Below are 20,721 nucleotides of genomic sequence, written 5' to 3' on the forward strand. Positions count from 1 at the left end.
AAGTAGCTACGCCCTGAACTTTAAGTAATGACATAAACCAGGTGGATACGTTTAAAAAAAATTGACCTCCAGAAAAATTAACTTTTGATAGAGACCACATGCAGCAGGCTTATTCATGTAAATATGTTTATTTCTGCTGTAAAGTTAAACATCCCAACATGGACGTCTATGGGGACTGCCTCACAGTTGAAGCCGACCTCTAGTGATCATTGGAGGAACTGCACTTTAACATCGGCTTGGTTTTTCAGCTCCCGGAGTTGCTGCTCAGTTAAAAATCGATATAACTCGGGATTCTGTTGCGGCTTGAAAGTTGACATGTGGCCACTCGATTGGTGTCCTAGCTGTAGCTGCTAGCTGTCTGCTGGGCTTCACCCCAGCTAAACTGGACCTCTGGGCTGTGTTTGTTCTGTCAGTGACTTTAAGAGCATTTTTAATTTCAGTCTTAAATTCTCAGAGATTAGAAATCAGTGGATGGCATCATAGTGGCTGCACCAATCTTTTATTTACAGTCTATGGTTGAAATGCATAAATTAGACTTTATTTAAAAGGATGCTCTTGTCATGGTTAAAATGTGCTTATTTTGCTTGAATCTAAAGCAAACCCTGACCCTAAATAGGTCACCAGTAACCTGGCAACGTTCCTTTCTCAAACAGGAAGAAAAGAGTGTGTATGATGGGGAGTATTTTCAGCAGCGGTTAATCCACATTTGATACTCATGTGAGGTTGTATGTGGGTCTGGTTTAAATAAACTGCAGTGTGTGTGTTCATAGTGATGAAGTATCATATCACCCGAGGGAAGAGTGCGGCTCACTGATGTGTTTTTAATAGTTCTTGGACGATAACGGAGCTCAGAGGAATAAGATATATAAAGGTTTAATCCACAGTAGTGGCATGTGATCAGCGTTAGTTTAGGTATATTTATGAGATTTGTCGATGTGGAGAAAACACATGATGATGTTTGTTGTATTTCTGGCTCTGTCATGCTGCAGCAAACTCTCCTTTTGTGTCAAAAATCTTGATCCGTTTTCTATTCCTGAGCACCTGACACGTGAAACAAAGCAGAAGAAAAGCAGCTCTTCCTGTGCGAGACGTTGCTCTGTGCTGATTATTTCTCTGCCTGATGGAAAATATTCAACACGCCCAAACAGATGAGCAGGATGGAAACAGAGGGCGAGGCAGCAGCATCCTGCCTCTCCGGAGAGAGCTTTATAAATGTGCCTCCATTAGAAAATCATTATCAGAGTGGAACCCAGAAGCAGCTGGTGGGCTGTTTCCACACAAATCTCACCCATCACATGCTGTGAAACATCAATATGTCTCAGCGATGATGAAAAACTCCACTGCATTTATGGCTTTCACATCCCCAAACAGCTTCAGGCAAAGAAAAAGAAAGGAAATAATCAACACTTCAGCTTAAACGACATTTGAGCTGTCAAATAAACACTACTGCACCATCTCAACCAATACAATTAATTATTAAGACAACTGATCCTACTGTAATCAAACTGTGACCAAGTCAGCTGATTCAGTCAGGTGTCCAGCATGTTCTTAGAGGTGCTGCAGGTATAACGCCACAGCCATGGCTGACATTATTACTGTCTGATGGTATGATGGCTAAACCCGTACATGAACAGATGTTGACACTGTTTCCATGCACGATTGAAGTTCAGTCAGACATAGACACACTAGGATTACCAGAGCATATGCTTTTAAATATAATGAACACTTTTCAAGCTATGTGCATATTTACATTACATTACAGATGAGAGGAAAACAGCTGTCCAATGGCTAAAAGAAGCAGCAGAAAGAGTCTCCTGCTGGTTGTGGTATAAGCGATAAAAAAGCCCGGAGGAGATGGGCAGTAACCACTCTGGGAAGGCTTCACCTGGTGACCTCTCCTCCACCTCAGGGCTAGATCCATTTAAACCAAATGGAGTAATGAGGTGTCTTTGATGTAATGAAACCCCACCGTTAATAGAATGCTTTTCTAACCAATCAGACAACTCAAAGAGCTTTAGACTATGAGCCACATTTAACTATACATTCATGCAACGCTGCACTCTTTAAGCACTTGATCTACTTCACGTCCACAACCAATAAAGAATCATCACTTAACCTGGCATGCATGTCGTTGGACCTGTAAACAAGATTAAATAAATAAATGTACTTTATTGATCCCCGTGGGGAAATTCCTCTCTGCATTTAACCCATTCACCCTGTGAAGCAGTGGGCAGCCATTGGGCGCCCGGGGAGCAGTGTGTAGGGATGGTGCGTTGCTCAGGGGTACCTCAGGGTAGCCGTTCAGTGGAACCCCCGACCTTCCAATCATGGGGCCACCACTCTACCTACTGAGCTATCCCTGCCCAAAGCAGGTTCAAAGTGACCACTCAGTCTTCGCTGTCTGTATTAATGAGCCACACCAGCGGCTTTGACAAACTAATTTTTGCCCCGTGAATGAGAACGAGTCAAAGGTTTGGTTGAAAATACACTTTCGTTTAGGGAACATGGTTAAATATGAATAACCAAATCGAGTTACTGAGCTTTGTCATTAAATAAGGACATTTCTTTGACCTTTAACCAGCCACCATCTGAATACACGTATTCACTCTCAGATGTAGTTGGCAGCGCTCAAGCCATCAGTTCATTAGAGATTTGCATGAAGTCGGTTGCCAGACACAGAAATGTGTACAGATGGTGTGCAATAATATGCATGTGAACATACGTATGAACATGTGATCACTGTGCAGTATGGAAATTTCATGACCACAAATGTGCAGTTAAATTAAATCAAATCAAACTGGAAAAAAGGGGGAAAGGGTGATTTTTCAATGCAACTGCTGCAAGGTGCAAACAAAAAGGGGCAAATTTACAAAAATATGTCACATGACCATGCTTTGATGTCATTCATACCTGAACTTCTCCCTCCATGACTCCTAGCAGGTGAAGCAGGTCCTTCTCGGACAGATCTGGTGTTGCTGGCTTCTGGCTCTCTGCAGCTTTCTGAGGTTTCTTCACTGAGCCCGACACCCCCGTCCTCCCATCCTTCTCCTCTCTGTGAACTTTCATCTTCCTCTTCGTCAGCTCCGACATGTTTTCATCTTCCTGCTTGATGAAACCTTTACTGGGCTGGATGTGTCCATCATCTGGACCTTTCATGGTGCAGGTCCTGGATCGCATGTTTTTACCTGTGGGAAAGGAAAAAAATGGAGACCATTAAGTTAAAAAAAGACCCAAGAAAGCCAGATGTTTGTCTTTTTATATCAGTGTTGGGTTTCAGCTTGTAAAGATTTACTTGGCTTGAAGGTTTGCTTTGGACACCTATGACATTAACAGGATCATTGTATTTGCAGCTCAGCCTCAAATTTCAACTGTATGCACAACAAAGACATTAGCAAGTGATGAAAGCATGACAACAAAATAAAGGCAGTAAAATATTAACCATGATGGATTACCCAGCTCCCCTTTCAGAATTTCAACCTCTGCAAAGATGATTTTCATAGTATTCAAACCAACTGGCAGCGATGCAGCAGCTGCCTGGAAAGTCCAAACCACTAACTGCATATAAAAGATGATCATGGCTACCAGACTACAGATCACCCAGTGGCTTGTCAAACAACATTTGGAAGGCTTCTCAAGTTTGACGTTTTGGCCGTCACTATATAGCGCACGCCTTTAGTGATGCACAGCGTTGGTGATACAATAAAAACAGGTGACTCATATAAATATTTACTCATTATCTAAGCTTCAGACGTCCAAATGTTTCTGCAGCAGGCTGTAAAAATGTTCATTTCTGCTGTAAAGTTGAACATTTTAACATGAGAGTCTATGGGAATTGTCTATGGGAATTGGCTTTGGGAGCCAGCCTCTAGTGGCCATTATAGGAACTACAGCTGAGTTGAGCTGGTCAGAACTAAGGTTCATATCTTCATCATATTGGTTTCATATTGCAATCATGCAAACATCCCAAAGAGCATAATGTGACATTCTCACATATGTAAAGCGCTTTGAGTGCTCAGATGAGTAGAAAAGCGCTATATAAGAACCAGTCCATTTACCATTTACCATTTACCATGCGGCTTGCATTACCCTGTATTTGACAGTGATTGGTTTGTAGGTGGAACTGTGCAAATGATGTTGCTCAGTCATCGATTAGACATTGAATGAACCAAGAAAAACGATTCACATTCTTCTCAGGACTTTTTATATGACTCATGAGAAAAAGAAAAACGAGATATAATACAATGAATTAACAATTTAGAAAGATTTAAACACTTTTTCAAACAGTTTGTTTTTTGTGACCCTCATAGACAATGAGGTCATTTAAGTATCCTAAGTAGGAGGAAGAAGTCACATTCATGCCTCAATTTATGAAACTGCATCCTGTAACCAGGTTTCTTAAACCCATTAATGGAAAGATCTTGGAGAAGCTCACGGCTCTTTGACGGTAAATTGATACACCTGATGACCAGTGATGGTCCATCCATATTAAGTGACCATATTAAGTTAACTTTAAAAAACAGTTTAAAAAAATATTCCCATTCCAAAATGTTATGGGACAATCCCATTGGCTTACAGAGTGATGATGTCACAAGGACAAAAGGGGAGTGAGACGCAGCATTTTTAGTTGATTTGTTCACAGCAGTTGTGTTCGCAGCCTTCAAACGTTCAATCAGAGATACATTTGGAAACCTTCTCAGAGTTGCTGTGTACAGAGCGCAAATTCAAAGGCATGGAGGGAGAAAACAAAGTGCTGAAAGTCAGGCTTGATCAAACATTGTGAAACAATGAAGAGCTTCTTCAAGAAAAAGAGCAACAGAAGAAAAGACGGGAAGAAGAAAAACTTATTCTCCAGGACTTTGAGAGGAAAAACCTACAACTGCAACAATTATGTGATGAAATGAAGGACAAAACAACTGAACTGAAAGGAGAAAAGGAGAAAAGGAAAAACTGGAAAAACAATGCTCAGAGATGCAACGTAGGATCAATGGAATAGCGAGAAACAACTCAGAGCTCATTAAGGGGATGTTGATGAATTTCAGTGACTTCAAGCGTGAAAACACAGAAATGCAGGCACAAAAGCAACAACAAGAGAAAACAAATGACGACCTGCAGCGTTCGCTTCAAGAAATCCAAAGAAGAAATGAGCAGTTAGAAGACATGCACAACAAAGCACAAAAGAGAAATACAGACATGCACAAGATGACTCTAATGCACGAGGCAACATCCAAAGAACTGAGAGAAAAGCTTGAAGACACACAAGCAACATTAGAAGATGTGCAGCAAATATACCAGAAACCCGAGAAGCAAAATGCTGAAACAACTGATGAGTTGAGAATCCTCATCCTGGAGAAAAAAGCGCTTGTGGAAAAGTGCCTGAAAAAGAAGGAAAAACGCTTCCACTTGTTCCAGAGGAGGGACATCTCATCCCCAAGCAGTCCCGACAGTTGGCTTTGTGCATTTTCAATGGGGGAAAGCTTTGGAGAGCCGGACCTTCCCATGTTTGAGCAAATCTCCTCTACGACGAAAGCCAGGTTAAACTATTGTGCCAGTCACTGTGAAAGTGAAAGGTAGCTTCAGCATCACATCACTGGAAGATAAATGCAGTCATCTGGCTGTGACTTCTACATTCATTCATACTCATAATAAAAAAAAGTTATAGCCAATTGAATCTGAATGAGGCCAACGTTCATGATGTCTGGATGAAAGCAGGTCGTGACTAAGCCAGAGAGACTCCTGGCAGGCCCGAGGTAGCAACCACGTTACCGATACCCGTTATTAATAGTTGTTTCAGGGTAGATGCCAAAATTTCCCATGTGTCAAAACCACAGAGCTGAAAAGAAAAGGCTCAACCGGAGGGGTCAAAATCTAAGCCAAGACAAGCTCATCTCAGCAGCTGGAGGTCCAGGCGTCAGATGGTGAACATTTCGACAAGTTCAGGGAAAGAATCTGATCTTAAATCCATTCAGATTATATCCACTGCCCCAAATTTGAATTTAATCAACATATCATGGATATGGTGTCACTCCACATTAAAAAGTGTGCCTTGAATCCGGAGTCAGTCCGTATGATTTATTCTTTTTCTACCCTTCATCTGGAGTCAGTTTATATCATAAAATTAAATACTGAATTTGGATTAAAAATGAAGAGTTCAACACTCAAAATGTGCAGTCAATCCATAGGATGAATTCTGATGTGATTCTGGAGTCAGTTCATAGGATGAATTCTCTATCGTGAATCTGGAGTTAATCTGTATCACAAGTTCTTTAATCTGAATCTAAAGCTGGTTCATTTACGTGACTGAAGCATGTAGCTCATGTTTAAGAAACCAAACAGCAGTTCACAGTTTTAACAGTTACTCTTATGTTTGTCGTTGAGAGTAAAACAACTATTGCACCACAAGACCATAAAAACAAGCTAAATTCTAGTTATGCTAGTAAGAAGTTGAGATAATAAAATTCAAATTTGAAGCATATATTCAGTGCCAAATTTTAACCTGTAGAGTTTTATTTTGTTAATTGCTTATTCTGCCAGTCTGCATTGAAAAACTGTCCCAGGAGGTACTGCTTGAGCAGCGTTGATGGTACTGTACATAGACACAACATTAAAACACCAACACAATCTCTCCCACTTTTTCCTATTTTAGTTCAGATATGACACTAAATGTCCAATACGAGTGCGTCCTGACTCACAAAGGATCCACAGGCAGATCACCACCAAGAAAAACACATTATTTCTAATTTTTGTGTACTCTTGGCAACAAACAGACCATAAATTTAACCAATAGCATAAAATCGTTGGCAGTCAGAAAGTTTTTGTCCACAAGGTTTAATTTCAATCCTAACTCTGAAACCTGCACTGATATCAAGCTCACAGGACAATGAAGCTCCTGGGACATGTTGCTGACGTTTAGCAGGCCTTTCACTGGAAGCTGTGTACGGCGTCTGTAAGCAGAGATGCTCTGTTTACAGGTCATGTTGTTTTCATTTCTGTTGCTATGTGTCATATCAAAGACTTTTACAGGCTTCTGATGGACTCTCACTCGTCAGATACCGACACACTGTTGCACTGAGTCTCAGATAAGTAAACCCATCCCTATAAACAGTTTACCTCCCCAGAAGGAGCTCTGAGTCATGATTTCACTGTGACCTTATCAGCATCACATCCTGATGAAGCACCGATGAAAAGCTCTACTCAGAGTTTTCCATCACTGAACGTCTTCAGCACAGAAAAACAGATTTATTTCTCGAGTATTATTAGAAACCTCTTCCTCTTTAATGTCGTCTGCAGGGTGTCGTCCACCATCTGTAACTTTCCAGAACCGGTGATCTCACTTCCACATACACTTCACAGAGCAGTCATGCAGAGAGGGGCGAGGCACGGTGCTTGATTAAAGCTCCTCATTTTCTTACGTTATCAGTGTCTCCCATTCCACCCTTTTTTCAACAGAGTTACATTGTGGTTATAAAAACATTTCATTTTTTTCACATGTGGCCCTGGATGAAGTCATGAATGACTGCACAACACCTCTGACATGTAAGCAGACATACATAACTTTACTAGAACTTTACTAAAGCATAGGGCCAAGGATGTACTCCAATGGAAGCAACCACTTCGATGAGAAAGTCCTCGACTATACACTACAAACGTAAATAAATCAGACAAAACTGGGTCCTGAATAAACAGTGTTTCCGATTTTCAGTCCTCTGTTGTGAGCCATATTTCTGGACACATGATGAGTCTAAGATGGTCTCTGATTTACAGGACGGTGTGGATAAAACCTCTGACAGCTGTGGACTGACACATGAGACTGTGTGGATGAGTGGAAGCACGGTGCTTAAGAAGATCATCCAATAATGACAAGGTCACAGCATTGACCCTGTGATTGACAACTGTTTCCAAAGCATTTTCGGAGATAATCTTTAATGTGAGCACTTCTGATGTGTTATTAAATAATAACCCTACATTTAATGTAAAAGTCCAGATTTAAAACCTTTTGTGTCACATAAGAACCCCAAACATAAAGTCAGGTGGGAGACACTCACTAATGTTGCCAACAGGGTCCGACAGGGGTTAGCGTGGGATAGCTTGGAAAAAGGCACTAACTCGCCTGCATTGAAAAATTGAAGTTTTTAAGTCTGTTGATGCTGCACGAATGCAGCGCTCTCTGATCGGGGGCAGGTGTAACTTAATCTGAGGCCTGATATGTCACTCATGTGCTATGCAGCCCGCTAACAGTGTAAATACAGCTAATGGGCGTCCTTGCAGCAGTCTCACCTGTTTGTTTGGTGAAACTTAAAGAGGTATTTTTAGGGTGTCCCCACTCATGTCCAGGGTCCAACAAGGGGAGACTCCGGGGCTATCACTTTATGAGCCATCAGCAATTTCAGAGATGCCTGAACCTCAACTTCGCTTCACAGCTGCAGCTCTCGCACACATCCACAACAGCATTTGTTGTAAACAAAGTACCCGTTAAACGGGCGAGCTTGAAGTGCCTCCAAGTTAGCAGAGGTCACATTTGGATGAAAACACCAGAGCAGTTAGCAAACAGCCACCGGCTCGGGTTCCATATTGTAAAGATGTGTCCGGGAGTAAATATAGATCATACTGACAACATGCATGTTGTCTCTTGGTCATTAAATGGATTAGAAACAAAAACCACAAGTGCTGTCATGCAAACACAAACATGACAAAGTTGGGAGACTGTGATTTACAAATGATTTGCAAACCTCAGAAACCAAAAAGACCATAGAAAACATATCAAATGTTTAAATGTACCATTTTGAAAAAAATATTTTGAATTTTGAATTTTAAGGCAGCAACACATCTCAAAAACATTTCCAACTGTGCAGCATCCTGTCTTATTTTAACATTATACTGTAAACCTCTGTGAGCTGAGGAGAGTAGCTGTTGACTTTAACAGAGGAACGTTGCCCCGTTCTGGTCTGAGGAGGATTCAAGCTGCTCAGCAGTCCTGTCTCTGCTTTGTCCTATTGTGGGTTTCATGATGCTCCAGATGTTCTCAGCTGGTTGAAGGTGTGGACCTCCTGCAGACCAGCTCAGCACCCGGACTTTTCTCCTACAAAGCCGTGCCGCTGGAATAGATGCAGTCTGTGGTTTAGCACAGAAATGTGCAGGCCTCCCTAAAATCGCACATCATCTGGATAGGAGCATGTGTTGCTCTAAAACCAGTATATACCTCTCAACACTGATGCACCCCCACCATAGCATCAGAGATGCAGGATTTTGAACTGTGCACTGATAACGAGCTGGATGATCCCTCTACTCTTTAGTTTGGAGGACCTGGTGTCTTTTTTGGGATCCTCTTGGGATCCTCTTTGCCTCAGTCCATTTTAACAAGCTTTGGTCCACAGGAGCCGGTGCTGTTTCTCCATCACAGTCACAGTCAGTCTGGCTTCTTCACTGCATGATGGAGCTTTAACCTGCGTGTGTGTGAGCACCACGCTGAGCAGTTCTCAGACGGTGATTCCTGAAGTGTTCCTGAGCCTGTACACTGATCTCCTTCCAGAGTCATGTTTTTAATGCAGCGCTGCCTGAGGACCAAAGATCATGAATATCTATTATTGATTCTCAGTCTTGTTCTTCATGCACAGAGCTTTAACCCGCCCTAACCCCCACCTACTGCAGTTTTCTCGGCTGATTCCGAAAAGACTTTTTGTAGATTTTGAATTGGTTTATGGACAGTGCATCTGCATATGTGTTGGTCATTAGGCAAATGTACTGAAACCTGCAGTCAGCTGAGACTGAAGAAGCCACTTGGATGGATGATGAAATGTTCCTCCCACTGAAAACGTGACATCCAGATGAACTGAATCAACTTTCTGGGGTATCCTCACCTGGATGATGGAGCATGCATCAAGACACTACTGGACAGGAGTGAAGCTGTTTTTGTGTGAACACTGCGTAAAATGTTTATGTGTAATATTTAAGTTTCCTTCTCTTCCACTCTAGCTCTAATTTTGGTTTCTTTAGTTTTGTGTGTTGCAGGGTGGATTAAGAATATAACAGTAACGACAAGAACAAGTCTTTGTTTATGTGTGAAGCGCAGAGTATAATTTCTTCTTAGCTAAACTTCAAGAATAGATTAATAATTCCAAATGCTGATGAACCAGGAAATCACATGAATCTTTTTGTGAATAAATTTGAATGCAGTCTTTCAAAGGCTGTTTGACCTGTTTGTGAAGCTCAGACTGCTAAACATAATATTTGTGTAGCTAATAATCACAGAGGTGACTGCTGATATTTCATCAGAAGCTAACTTTCTCGTCCACTGGCAGCAGTAGCCGTTGCCTCACAGATCTCTCACCACTTGCTCTGTTTTACGAGCTCAGCTGTGAAGAAATAATCCTGCGAAAAGTCCGTGGCTTCCTGCCAGCTGAGCTCACAAACCTCTGGATTCCCAATAAAACTCCATCCTTTACTATGTGGGATTGGGCTCATACTGAAGAGGCAAAGAAGTGTTTATTTGTGTAAGGCCTATCAATAATGCAAGGCCATTCACAGCACTTTATACAAGACATAAAAAGGATGTCATTAAAAGATGTATGGTTCTGGTCTCCTTTATAGAGAAAGATAAGTTATGATGAAATGAACACTGGAGCAGTATCATAAAAATCACTGAGGTGAGCTGCAGTTCCTCTGATGTCCACTAGAGGTTGGCCAGACAGGGAGTCGGTCTTCAAAGACGATATGTTAAAAATATCAAATAACATATTTTTAACATATTTTTAACATATTATTAACATATTTTTAACATATTAAAAATATGTTAAAATGTCCAACTTTATACAAATAAACACGTGAATGTGAATTATTGTGTGACTCATCCAGGGAAGGTTTTAAATTAGAGGTGTGTAATTTGTGAGACGATGTGACAACGATCCACACAGAAAGGTTTCTGCAACACAGCGTTAACGTCACAGAAACCACGCAGACATTAAGTGTTTTACTAACATTACTAAAACAATATATCACACATGGGGTGATAGTATAACTTTGTATTACTTTTATTTGTTTTGTAATATTGTTATAATGGGGTCTTACCTGTTCATGTTAGTCTTACATCATCTGACATGTTTACTGAAAATTTCCTGAAAATTTTATTACTATTATTTTTGTTTTTGTTTTGACTGTTTTTATCCGTTTGTTCATTTTACCCAGTGTGGTAAAGCCTTTGATCTCTTGTATCTCTCTTGACCCCCTTTTCCATTAGTACCAACTTGGATCGACTCGCCATGTCAACAGCGTAATAAATGACTCACCTTTGTTACTTTGTCTGCGTGTGAGCCCTGGATTTGTTTCCTGTCCATCACGCTTAATGACACAAAATTTGCTTGTAGGGTCTCAAAAATGTTTGCAGTGTTGGTGGTGCATTAATGGTAGTCATTAATATTTTAATGAAGTTCTTTGATTTCATTCTTCTCTTGGCATTGAAATGTTAGCGACTGACGTCACAGTGGCTACATCCACCTCTTATACACAGTCTGTGGTATGAACCCACTTTTCCCTGTGGGGAAATTTCCTGCACTGCAGACTTGGCTCATGTTAGCCAGTCAAGTCGGGTGGGGCCACATGCACTCAAATGACCTCACAGTGACTCTGCTCCAATCAAAGTGCACTTTCTCTAATTTGCTGTCACGCATACAATAATCCCCACACAAATTGACCGTGTAACACAAAAATCAAAGCACTAACTCAGCGTGTCATTCTCCGCTTCAGTCCATGGAAAATCACTGAGCTCTGCAGGCTGGGATAAAATGCTTGACTAATATCAGCCCATCAAGCTCTTGTGCTTATAATAGTGACACTTACAGTTGGTTTCAGCGCTGCTGCAGGCTCATATTACCTCCTTATTACCAGGCAGTCAAAGCCACATCAGAAATAGAACAATTATAAGCAGCACTCGACAGCCAGCACATGCCCTTACAACCACATCCTTAATGCTGTTTCTGTACCTTCCACATATCTGCTTAAATTAGCAACTTTCTTGCCTTGACCTTGTCCTGAGTGTCCGTTAAAGTCACAGATGTGACAAGCAAACGAGCAGCCAAGGTGAACTCATCTTAATGTTCATGGTTTTTTGACACAGCCATTATTCAGCCTTAGTTCACTTTATTAATCAGCATCCCATCATTTTAATCAGTGGGTGATTTTAAAAATAATCTGTTGGACAAACTCTGATAAGGTTTTCTTGAGATGCCATATGGATGAATCTGACAGCATGAAGGGTCATTTTTTTACACTTAACACAGCAAATAAAAGACACAATAATCCAAACCTGCTCCAACATGGGAACAGCTATTCATGGATAACTTGGACTATGACAGAATACATGCACATCTGGGCAGATCACTGAGGTCACAGATGTTGCTGTTATGAAGGAACATTAATTCACTATGAATGCAAACTGTATCCATACTTAATTTAAATTACAAGAACTTGTAGGTTTTTATAACATTTTAAAGATTATTTTATTAACTGTTCACTGAGGGGTACAGCTTCATACACTTGTTTTATTTAATAATTTATACCTGGTTTTTCTAAGTTCAGACACGTTTGCATTTGCAAACGCAAAGATGCTTTGCAAATCTCAGCTTGCATAAAGTGAATCTTAAGTGTGTGGCTATACTGTCAAGTTCAGGTGACTGATCCTTCTTAAAACAGCACACTCAAACAGTGTGAGTAAAACTTATATTAACTTATATTTTTTCTTATGTAAGTATTTCAGTGTTTGAGTCGGTATAAAAAGAAGGATATTTGTTACCTATTTTACTTGTTTTTATTGAAAGTATACTTATTTTCATACTTCAAGCCTGAAAAATTATTAACCAATGTTTCCTACACTTCTAAATTCCTACATACACCCAGAGAATCCTACACAAATCTGCAGAAAAGGAGACACGTCTGTGAATTGTGGGATAAATAACATACAAACAGATGGGGGAAAAGTAATTTTGTCTAAAGTATGCACTGTAAATACCGAAAGGCTAACCTTTGGTTTCATCCCAGAATGACTAAACAGATTACGAAATAAGGTGTGTAAACAGACAGCTCCACCCAAATACATTGAACACATTCACTGTTTTTGTGTGTTATTGAACAAAATATGGCCTTTTTAAATCACTAAATCTATCCTACCCTCATTTTTCCAGCTGAAAAATAAAGTAAATGTTCAGTTTTTACACCCAGCAGAACAGAGTAAAAGGTAAGGTTTCTTAGATCGTCATGTTTTATCCATCCTCTCCATCGCTGCCTGCTGCCTTACATGGAGACTTAAGGCCGCTCTGATAAGTGAGCAGCAGAGCCGCAAAGAAGCTGCTACAAAAATAGAAATCGTAAATGCAGCCCAGTTTAACCTGCTCGCTCCAGCCTGCTCGCCCATCTAGGTGAGGCAGGAGCCACAGGCATCCTCTACACATGCCTGCCTCTGGCTTTAGTAATTCATCCATTCAGTTACAGCTGACAGCCCTCATCAGCAGTTCGGTTATCACAGAGCACCCATGACTTACTTTTATCTTTTATCCAGAAGCAGAAGCATACTGTGTATTATGGAATATTATGAACGCAAAGGAAGGATTTCACTAACATGTCTGCACAAGGTGTTTTGCAGAGGCAGGCTCATGGACTTTTTACAACATTATATTCTGCACCTGAAGACTTTCACTAATGTCCACTCTACATGACGCAGACGTGTTCCTGAATCAAATCCAATATGTAAATTCTTTTTTTCTATTTTCACTTTTTGTAAAAAGATCATGAAATGTTGTTGGCTCTCTGAGCAACAGAAACTTCAAACATGAGGTTATCCTTGGGTTTTGAGCTTTGTTGAGTTTGTGGGTTTTGTAAATGTTTTTTTAATTTGTTTCTGGATCCTTGGGTTTCTTTTCTTATTTATGACTGTGTCCTTTACATCGTTACGTTTGGTTTGCCTAGTTTACTCTTTCTGTCTCTCTGGTATTAGTTTGATATTGAAGTTGTTTTCTCTCTGTTAAATTCTTGTTCCTGTTAGACATTATTAGTTTCCTGTTTGACTTTGATAGCTCTTTGTCACTGGTATCTTGTGTTTAGTATTAATTCATCTCCCGTATCACTGTCTTGATTGTTGTCACTGGTAACTTATCATCCAGCTGTTTACAGTCTGTCTCTGGATCTATGTTTTGGGACTTTCTTTGTTTTTTAACTCTGCTTTGCGTTTGGGTCCAAATGTCCTACATGCTATCCGGTCGTTAAGTGATGATGTGACGAATCCTACTTCTGGGCCTCTGCGTTTAATATGGCTTTTGTGTTGTTAATATGTTTAATGTTATGTATTTTCTTCTATTTAATCTCAAAAAGCTCCTAAAACAGTCAGTGATCACTGTTGACCTCCCTTGGCTTTTATTACCGCTAATCATTTATTTAAGCTCAGTTTTTAAAACCTTAGGATGTAACTACAGCCCAGCCCATGCAGCAGTATATGAATGACTAACCTCGTATTGTGGATGGATTATCCAGCATCCTGCCATGTGATTACATTTGTTCCTGACCACCGAGAACACTCACGTTAACTTTTATCGAGTGGGAAAAAAGTTAGCTTGTTTATATTATGCTAACATAGCTGTGTCGCTAGCGGTCACGTAGCACATCATTATATACCAGCTAGCCAAACTTCAGTAACCCTACAAATGTCACTGCTGTTTAGTTTTCTGTCTTCATTTATGTTGGAAGTGATAACAGAGCTGTACGTTTTAATTTGTTTCCAAAACCCCACAGTCAGGACATGCTATATTGTATTTAGATAGAAGCTAGCGAGCTAACTTCCTGCTAACTTCTAACTCCGTTAAATGTCATAAATTCCGTTTTCATGGATGCCTGGATGTTAAACTCAATTGTTACACCTGGTAGAGCAGAACGCTGATCATTTTATTAAAGATGAAAGACTTTAGACAGTTTTTCAACTCTCAGTAATGCCATAGTGATCGTTTGATATATGGACCTGCAGCGGAGTTTAAGCCCAGACACGGCTAGTGATGTCAGACTTAACGACCGGATAGCATATAACATGATGTGTAAACATGGTTAAAGGATTTACCATCTAAAAAAAATGTATACGTTATTCAATGAGTAAACAGACACGCTGGCCCAAAGGACTCCAGGACTAGGAGCTCTAAGTTGGTCATCAGCTGATGTGTTCAGTTTTCACTCCCCAAACCTCCTTCCCTACAATTACTATATAATGTGCTACTGCTTTATAACGGCAAAGCTTTGTAATGTCAGCTGATAAAGGTGAGGAAGAATTGAAATTCTATTAACAACATGTCCAAGTGAAATCACGTAACCTTAGATAATTACGGTGGCCTTGCAGAGTCAGTTGTGAAATTAACAGACTACCGTTCTGATCATCTTGTGAGTTGAAGCAGCAGTTCATGAAAGGAGGAAATGATTGCACTGAACATAATCAAGGTAGTTATTCTTTTTAAACATATTTGTCAGAACCCTTTAATTATAATTAAAATGTTATGGTTTTGGGACAGCAGAATGGATAAAAAAAACATTTTGTTACCTAACAAATCCTCTCAGTCAGTTTCACTTTCCTCCTCCTCTTTTCCTCCTCTCTGGAAGCTTTTATCCACTTAATAATTCTGCTCAAGCTTAAATAGCTGAGATGCTCTCAGCTTCATGGAGAATTTAGTTTGTTTGCTGTCGTTTTACCATAAATGATCATACTGAAATCTAATCTCTTGTTGCTTCTACCATAAAACTCCTAAATTAAGAGGTTTTAACCATCCAAATCCTGGTGCATTCCCGGACCTCGTCAGTCATTGAGGCTAAAATTCTTCGGGTTTATATGAGGCAGGTTTCCTCCCAGGAGTTTGTGCGTGAGCTCTAATCAGTGGTGACCAGTCCAGAGAGCTGACATCATCCCAACATGCAGTAGGCCAGCAGCCAAGTCCCACATGCCTTTCAAATGGACTGAGTATGAAGTCACTTGACTCATAAACTCTGAGAGGAGGAGGAGGGGGAGGGTGGGGGTGAAGTGAGAGCGAGGCAGGATATCACGAGGGTTTGAACGCTGCTCATTTTACGTCACTTTAAATTTTTACAAGCTGTTTAGCCCCTGAGCGTTGACCAATCTCAAGTGGTTGGTGGTCAGCCCACCACATGCATGACTGGAGAAATGAGTCATGAGAGAGGAATAAGTTTGGACCGTATCATAAGACTCCCACCGCATCACAAACAGCCATACTAACTAAAGGGGACAGAAATTTATTAAGTATGCGTAAGGCTTCTCACATCAATGAAGAAGATCTACATTCAAATAGAAAATCTGGGATAGGAGAACCTGAATAACTAAATCAACATTTAATGAGAGCCTTGAATCACTGATACCTGTTATCAGTCATTATCAGTTTTTTGCCAGCATGTGGCTTCTTCAGCCAACAAGGAGGCCGTTATCGCTTCATTCACTGGTAAGTGCAGAGCACAGAGTTACACACCATGGCTCATCCACTGGTTAGTGAAGTCCTGTTGTGAAGCCTTAAGCTGACGTTTCTTGCATCATTTTGTGTTTATTTTGAAACCAAATGTGATGAACAGCAGTCCATCTCACTGTGAAACCCTTGACAATGAGCACAACCACAGTAATCCTCCAGTTTAACTTGAATAAAGACCCTTATTTACAAAAATAACCTCGTGTTTTATTCAGAAGCCTGGAAACTAGCAGGAAAGTGTTTACTGAGGTAAACATGAGGGAGCACTGGGTCATTTTCCCACAGACTTCCACGATTTAAGCAGAGGTTTTTTATGCAAGTACTGGAGTCACCTCCTACTGGCCCCTAGAAAGAATGAAGATTTCAGTTGTTTGCAAATTAGTTTCAGACCCAGAAGTTACATCCATCTTTGTATGTTGCAAAGCCAATCTACAGCATGTGTTGATTTTACAGTGCTGAAACTGGCTGCAGTTGCGGAGCAAAGCTGTCCTCAAGGAGCTAAACAGTTAAAATCATAAATTATACCTGCTTCAAGAAAAAAGAAGTTTGAGTTTAGTTTTCACAAATACGTGTTTTTTTCTATGTGATACCAGTCATGTTTTTCTTCTTATTTCCCAGTGCTTGACCTTTGGGCTTGTTTGGACTGTTTTCTACACTAGCTGATCTCCTGTGTAATGTCCCTGCTGTTCATCACACCGCTGTGTTACAGCATGTATAGAAAACCGATGCCCTGTAGATGAGAATGGACTGGGTTTTCCAGTACCATCCAAGTGGGAGGAAACCCTGGAGACAAACTATCTCATCTGGCCTGAGAATGGGTGGATGGGTGCATGGACGACTAGATGGATGGAGGAACAGATGGATGGATGGATGGATGGATGGGGGGATTCTGATTACTTTTAACTTATTTTAGGGTACTCATCAGTTTTCTTTGGTTCTGCTGTTTTTAGGACTAATCTATTGAAGCAATCACTGTGTAAGGTGAATGAGGGGAACAAACCTGCTGGATTTAAGCACCCAAAGGAGTCTCAAAGAGGGGAATTTTACAGTGTGACAACCTGGGTTATAAGGAAGACTTTTCAGTATGTATTAAGGTTCAGATCACACATCAAATGCATCAAACAGACAAAGTCTCAGTCCAGATATTGGAGGACATTATGTCCCTACTTCAGGGTTTCTGAAAGAGTAAAAATAAATATGATTCAAACTTGGATAAGAGTGCAGTATGTCTAGCTTGTAATATGATGGCAAATTCAAGGCTGAGCTCAGACAGCTTGCCACAACATCAACATCCCATCTTTCCCAGCGTGATCCATCTTGATGTTATCAGCTGTTTGATATGCCCTCCTCATTGCTACAGAAAAGTGTAGCCAAACAAATGCAGTGCTCGCCTCTGCTCCCTGTTATGCTGTCATGGGAACAGCAGTTGTTGTTATGAAACCAAACATGACGGCAGACGCTGGTCCCACACAGATTAGTGAGCTGAATTAGCAGAATGATCTCATGGTTCCTGTCTTATCAGTTGGCCTTGGGTTGCAAATGGAAGTTACGGTCACACTGTTACAAGCTGAAGCTGAGAATTTAAAGGCTAATGTGACCAGAATCTGCAACGGTTTTAGAAATCAGTTATAGCTTTTCCTCATTTTTCTTTCTTGAATGCAAATTCAAATCAAACATTTGATCAAGTTTTCACAACCACCAGGAGGGTATTTTAAAACAGCCAAAAAGAAATGAGGAATTAATCTTTTGATTTAATTGTGTTTGCTTTGGATCTGCAAAGCAATTTTCACCTCTGATGTCCAGCTATAAATGTACTGGAAACATTGGAGCTATTCCTAGAAGCAAATTTTTTCCATTATCTAGATACATTTGCTGAGTCAAACTTGGAAACATCAAGTTTTATTCACTTCACTTATCCAGATAAGCTCCGTGCCATAGGGTAGGATTACTCCTACCCTATGGCACGGAGCCCAGGCAGTAAGGATTTTGGGTACAAGTTTCTGATCTATCAAAGGATTATAATGGAGAACTACAAGATCTAATAATGCTTAGGGACTGATTAATAAGATACACTAAAGGCATGACAGAAGTAGCAAAAATTTGTAATTTTTAGCTCTTTAAATCATTAAGGAGATACCTATAATCGACTGTTTGACCAGTTCTGAAAAATACTCCATTTATAAACTTCTTATTAACATATACAACTACTTTATTTGTCATTCAGCTGCATTTATAAATGCTTTGCACTGCTTAGAAACATAGCTTCATGCAAACTCTCACATCCCACCTCATCTTCAGTGTATCAGTCCATGTTTGCTTGTGGTGTACCTCAAAACTCTTTTAGTCTTTTTTTTTTACCTCTTGGTGAAATCTTCCAGAAGCATCAAACGTATGTACCACTTTTATGTAAGAAACTAAGATCTAATTTGCAACACAAAGCACAATACCCCTGAAACAGAAGTCAAAAACATGATTTTTCAAAACTTTTTTCTGACTAGTTACTTTTTGGTTTTGCACCAGATTATGACTGAGGAATCGCAGAAGAACCACCGCTTCTGAAACCCAAAGATTCCAGTTATTGGGAAATTAAAAGGAAAGAGACACAGAAGATGATGAAATAACACAATAAGAAGAAACTCTTGAGTTGTGAAAGCTGGGTTGAGATGAGATCTTTTTTATGAATTGCATGGTTCGAATGTTTGTTGGGATCCTGATCATCATCAGCGCTGCGTTCACAAATCGTTACACCCAAACACATCCGCTCTTTCATCATAACAGTTTAGAGGAGACATATGTTGACCCATTTAATATCCTGTTAGGATTTGAAACAACTGGTGCAAATCAAACATCTGGATCGCTACCAAACTCTAATCAGTGGTTTCATGTTGCAGATTATGTTTGATAATTTTGAAAAATAACATGCTGACGGACGGGTCAAGCAAACAATTTCCACATTCAAAAATTTAATTGTGCTGCTTTTTATTTCCATCCATTGGTTATTGTTTGTTTTTTTGTTTTTTTTGCTGCCTGTATGCACACCCAGAAAAAAGACAATGTTTTAAAATAGCTAGCAAAGCAAAGGGAAGGTCCCAGGAGATCTGGGCAGGGTTGGAGTATGCTGGATACAACAACAGAGAGGAGGTCGAGTTAAAGACCTTCTCTGTTTAATGTTCAGCTCTGAAACACATAAAAGTGGGAACATTTTTAAATAGAAGAAGTCTGATGTATAGTTCAATCCTCAAAGCAAAATCAGAACCAAAGCAAAACCATGAAATAAATCCAAAGGAAACGTGAAGGTTTGTAGCCTGTGTCAGGGCCGGCTGTGCCCCGAGGAGTCCAGTGCACAAACATTAAGGAGTAAAGGAACAATATGTAAGCTTCCTATATAGTGCACATCGGTCCAAATTTCACAAATATGCAGACTTCATCTGATAATCTGATAATTAAAATATTTTCAGATGGTTTCCACTCTTCATTTTTTTATGTGCAGAAAATTTTTTTAAAATACAGTACAATGTAAGATTTTAAAATGAAGGAATTTTTTGTATTCATTTTTTACTTTTTTCTGTTTTTTAATTTTGTTTTACCTGGAATTTTTTGTTATGGTTATTTTATTTTTTTTCACATTTTTGTTAGCCACCAGAAAGAGTAAGATGAGCACCTTTTTCTTTCTGTTGTTAAGGTTTTACTAAACAAATACATTTTTGAGATTAAAACTCTCTTTTACGACAGTGTGCTGGGTCCAGGCAGTTCCACATAACCCACCATGTTTTATGCTACTGTGGGTTTTTTTTCCTAAGAAGGTGCTACAGAAAACCTGTTTTCTTCCATTCAACCATTTTTCAAAACTGTTCATCCAGCGTGTCCTGGGTCTGCTCCAGGAGGAGGCCCCGAGGCAGACCCAGGACACGCTGGAGAGATTATATCTCTCGGCTGGCCTGGGAACGCCTTGGTGTTCCCCCAGATAAGCTGGAGGAGGTGGCTGGGGAGAGGGAGGTCTGGGCCTCTCTGCTTAGGCTGCTGCCCCCGCGACCTGGCCTCGGATAAAACGGATGAAGATGGATGGATGGATGTTCATCCAGCTTAGAGTCATTGAGGGTCATCTGTCAGCGCAAGGCTAACACAGACAAAACGTTCACACCAGCAGCAAATTTAGAATCACTGGTTAAAATAATGTGGGAGGGGGAGGAAGCACCCATAGAGAGCCCGTGTGTGTGCAGAGAGAACACTAACT

The 20,721-nt window shown here is 40.2% G+C and overlaps 1 protein-coding gene across 3 annotated transcripts in view; it reads right to left on the reverse strand.

Annotated features, from left to right (window-relative positions):
- filip1b (filamin A interacting protein 1b) overlaps positions 1-20,721 on the reverse strand; it is a 53,246-nt gene that overhangs the window by 20,933 nt on the left and 11,592 nt on the right. For all 3 annotated transcript variants that reach the window (XM_085132630.1, XM_085132631.1, XM_085132629.1), the window contains exon 2: positions 2,911-3,185. In XM_085132630.1, coding sequence (XP_084988756.1) covers positions 2,911-3,177 — 267 coding nt within the window. In that variant the 5' untranslated portion in view covers positions 3,178-3,185. The remainder of the gene's footprint in view (positions 1-2,910; positions 3,186-20,721) is intronic.

The sequence above is a fragment of the Neolamprologus multifasciatus genome, chromosome 15 (genome assembly GCF_963576455.1).
Source record: "Neolamprologus multifasciatus chromosome 15, fNeoMul1.2, whole genome shotgun sequence".
Lineage (NCBI taxonomy): Eukaryota > Metazoa > Chordata > Actinopteri > Cichliformes > Cichlidae > Neolamprologus > Neolamprologus multifasciatus.